The sequence below is a fragment of the Melozone crissalis genome, unplaced genomic scaffold, assembly GCF_028551555.1.
Source record: "Melozone crissalis strain CALT ecotype California unplaced genomic scaffold, PUWL_Pcris_2 ptg000272l_1, whole genome shotgun sequence".
NCBI lineage: Eukaryota > Metazoa > Chordata > Aves > Passeriformes > Passerellidae > Melozone > Melozone crissalis.
Genome location: NW_026536026.1, coordinates 775666 through 779414, shown reverse-complemented (window position 1 = coordinate 779414; position 3749 = coordinate 775666). Strand labels below are relative to the sequence as shown.

The window sequence follows — 3749 nt, the reverse complement described above, 5'->3', positions numbered from 1 at the left end:
ATATTAGGACAGGCTGTCCTCAGGACAAGTGTTCTCCTGAGCTGGTAGATGGGCACAGGGAGCAGAACAGCCCCCTGGAATCCAGGAGGGAGCAGTTGGTGACCTGCTGAGCCACTCAGATGCTCACAGGTGTGTGGGATGAGATGGGATCCATCCCAGGGGGATGAGGGAGCTGTGGATGAGCTCCCCAAGTTGCTCTCCATCATTTACCATCAGTCCTGGCTCACTAGGGAGGTCCCAGAGCATTGGAGGTGCCAATGTGAGCCCATCGCCAAGAAGGGCTGGAAGGAGGAGCTGGGGAACTCCAGGCCTGTCAGCCTGACCTGGGTGCCCGGCAAGGTGTTGGAACAGATCACCCTGAGTGCCCTCACAGGGCACCCACAGGATGGCCGAGGGATCAGAGCCAGCCAGCCCGGATTTAGGGGTGGCAGGTCCTGCCTGATCAATCCGGTCTCCTTTTATGACCAGGTGACCCATCTGTGGATGCATGAAAGGCTGTGGATTTTGTGTGCCTGGACTTCAAAGCCTTTAAAACCATGAGCCACAGAATTCCCTGGAAAAACTGCAGCCCATGGCTTGGACATGTTCACCCTTCCCAGGGTAAAGAGCTGACTGGAGGCTGGGCCCAGAGAGTGGAGGGGATGGTGCTGCACCCCGCTGGTGTCCAGGCACTGGTGGTGTCCCCCAGGGATCTGTGTTGGGCCCAGTCCTGTTTAATATCTTCACTGATGATCTGGCTGAGGGGATCGAGTCCAGCATTCACAAATTGCAGATGGCACCAAGCTGGGTGTGATTGTGGATCTGCTGGAGAGCAGGAGAAGAAGACACAGCCTTAAGCTGCACCAGGGGAAGTTTAGGCTGGACAATAGGAAGAAGTTCTTCACAGAAAGGGTGAGTGGGAACTGGAATGGGCTGGCCAGGGGGGAGGGGGCAGAGTCACTGTCCCTCTCCAGAGGCACTTAGTGGCATGGTCTGGGTGACAAGGCAGTACTAGGGCATTGGTTGGGCTTGATGATCCCAAAGGTCTTTTCCAGCCTACTTGATTCTGTCATTCTGTGATGATTGGGACACTCTGGGGCCATTGTGACACTGCAGGGCCTCATGGAATTAAGAGGACCATGGTGACACTGTGCAGCCCCACAGAACCAGGGGTCCACTGTGGTGCTGTGGGGCCAAATGGAGCCAGGGAGTGCACCGTGACACTCTGGGTCCTTGTGGAACCACAGAGGCCATTGTGACACTGCAGGGCCTTGTGTAACCAAGGGGTTTCACCATTTTGACTCTGCAAACCCAAGGAGACCATTGGGAGACTCCAGGGCCCAGTGGAACCAAGGGGCTGTTCTGACACTGTGGGGCTTCATGGAACCAAGGGGACATTGTGATGCTGAAGGGACTTGTGGAACCCCAGAGACCATGGTGACAGTGTGGGATCTCATGTAACCATGGGGCCATTGTGACACTCTGGGGCCCCATGGAACCAAGGGGCCACTGTGGAACTGCAGCGCCAATGAGAATATTGTGACACTGTGAAGCCCCACAGAACCAAAGGGTCAACTGTCACATTTTGGGGCCCCATGGAACCAAGGACACCATTGTTGCTCTGCCTGGTCTCATGGAACCAAGGAGACCAGTGTGACAGTGCAGGGCCTGGTGTAACAAGGAGGCCATTGTGACACTGAGGGGCTCCACGAAACCAAGGACGTCTTTGCAGATGACACCAAGCTGGATCTGAGTGTTGATTCTGTGGGAACATAGGAGGGCTCTGCACAGTGACCTGGACAGGCTGGAGCCAGGGGATGAATCCAACAAGGTCAGGTTTATAAAGACCAAGTGCTGGGTCCTGCACTTTGGCCACAACAACCCCTGCAGCGCTACAGGCTGGGGACAGAGTGGCTGGAGAGCAGCCAGGCAGAAAGGGACCTGCAGGGACTGATGGACAGCAGGCTGGACATGAGCCAGCAGTGTGCCCAGGTGGCCAAGCAGGCCAATGGCTCCTGGCCTGGATCAGGAATGGTGTGGCCAGCAGGACCAGAGATGCTGTGCTAGCACTGATCTGACCCCAGCTCTGCACACAGATATTGCTGCTGCAGCTCCTGAGAAGGCAACAAAAGGGCATCTCTGCAGAAAACTTTGCTGGGAGATCCTTTGGGTCCTTTAAAGCCACCAAGAGTGCTGCCCCTCATTGACACAGTCTCTGGCCACATGGAAGGTAGAGAGAAACAAAATGAGAAATGGCACAAACAATGACATTTCTTTGTGGACAATGTGAAAAACTAATACAAAGGAAAAAAAGAACAAACCACAACCAAAGCAACAAGAAGTATGAAAGATGTCTTTTAGTACAAGTGATTGGCAGAAATTGGCTAGTAGTTTAATGTTCCTGAAAGCATCCAGTGATCAGTCTCCTCACTGCAGCCTTGAGCTCCTGGTTCCTCAGGCTGTAGATGAGGGGGTTCAGGGCTGGAGGCACCACCGAGTACAGAACTGACAGGGCCAGATCCAGGGATGGGGAGGACAGGGAAGGGGGCTTCAGATGTGCAAATGTGCCAGTGCTGAGGAACAGGGAGACCACAACCAGGTGAGGGAGGCAAGTGGAAAAGGCTTTGTGCCGTCCCTGCTCAGAGGGGATCCTCAGCACAGCCCTCAAGATCTGCACATAGGAGAAAACAATGAACACAAAACAGCCAAAACCAAAACAGACACTAACTGCAATGAGCCCAAATTCCCTGAGATAGGATTTGTAGCAGGAGAGCTTGAGGATCTGGGGAATTTCACAGAAGAACTGGCCCAGGACATTGCCATGGCACAGGGGCAGAGAAAATGTATTGGCTGTGTGCAGCAGTGAGTAGAGAAAGGCACTGGCCCAGGCAGCTGCTGCCATGTGGGCACAAGCTCTGCTGCCCAGGAGGGTCCCATAGTGCAGGGGTTTGCAGATGGACACGTAGCGGTCGTAGCTCATGATGGTCAGGAGGCAAAATTCTGCTGAGATGAAGAACAGAAAGAAAAAGAGCTGAGCAGCACATGCAGTGTAGGAGATGTCCCTGGTGTCCCAGAGGGAATTGTGCATGGTTTTGGGGACAGTGGTGCAGATGGAGCCCAGGTCAGTGAGGGCCAGGTTGAGCAGGAAGAAGAACATGGGTGTGTGCAGGTGGTGGCTGCAGGCTACGGTGCTGATGATGAGGCCATTGCCCAGGAGGGCAGCCAGGGAGATGCCCAGCAAGAGGCAGAAGTGCAGGAGCTGCAGCTGCCGCGTGTCTGCCAATGCCAGCAGGAGGAAGTGCCTGATGGAGCTGCTGTTGGACATTTGCTGGGGCTGGGCATGGGGACCTGTTCATGGAGAAAGGACAGTTACAAGTCAGGATGGGCTGCTTTGAGCCAAGCCTGGGCCATTCCCTGCAGACTGTTCCTGTAGCCTTGTTCCTGCTCTGGGAAAACCTTCAGCCATGTCCCTGCCTGAGCTCCAGTTGTGCCAGCTGAGTGTGCCAGGAGCAGCCAGGCCTGTGCTTGGGGGCTCTCAAGGAGCCATCCCCACCCTGCTGCCCTGGATTTGTGGCCATGTGGCAGAGGGACAAGGCTGGATGTTCAAGATTTGACAGGGGAATTGCTTCTAATGCAGACAGGCTTGGCAGCATCTCCATTCACAGTCCTATAAGACATGAATAGCAGAAGGTTTTTTTAGGAATTGTTTTCCTCAACACACATCATTTCTGGCTCTCTGAGGTCAGAAATCCCCAGCATTCCTGCTGCAC

The 3749-nt window shown here is 54.5% G+C and overlaps 1 protein-coding gene across 1 annotated transcript; it reads right to left on the bottom strand.

Annotated features, from left to right (window-relative positions):
• Positions 1 to 2371: 2371 nt before the first annotated feature.
• Positions 2372 to 3319, bottom strand: LOC128949746 (olfactory receptor 14J1-like). The gene has a single exon (XM_054294610.1). It carries the CDS (start codon positions 3302 to 3304, stop codon positions 2372 to 2374), a length of 933 nt encoding a protein of 310 aa, XP_054150585.1. The 5' UTR covers positions 3305 to 3319.
• Positions 3320 to 3749: the final 430 nt, after the last annotated feature.

Excerpts from the sequence above, each read along its gene's own strand:
- LOC128949746 (XM_054294610.1), bottom strand. The coding sequence starts at position 3,304 with ATGTCCAACAGCAGCTCCATCAGGCACTTCCTCCTGCTGGCATTGGCA.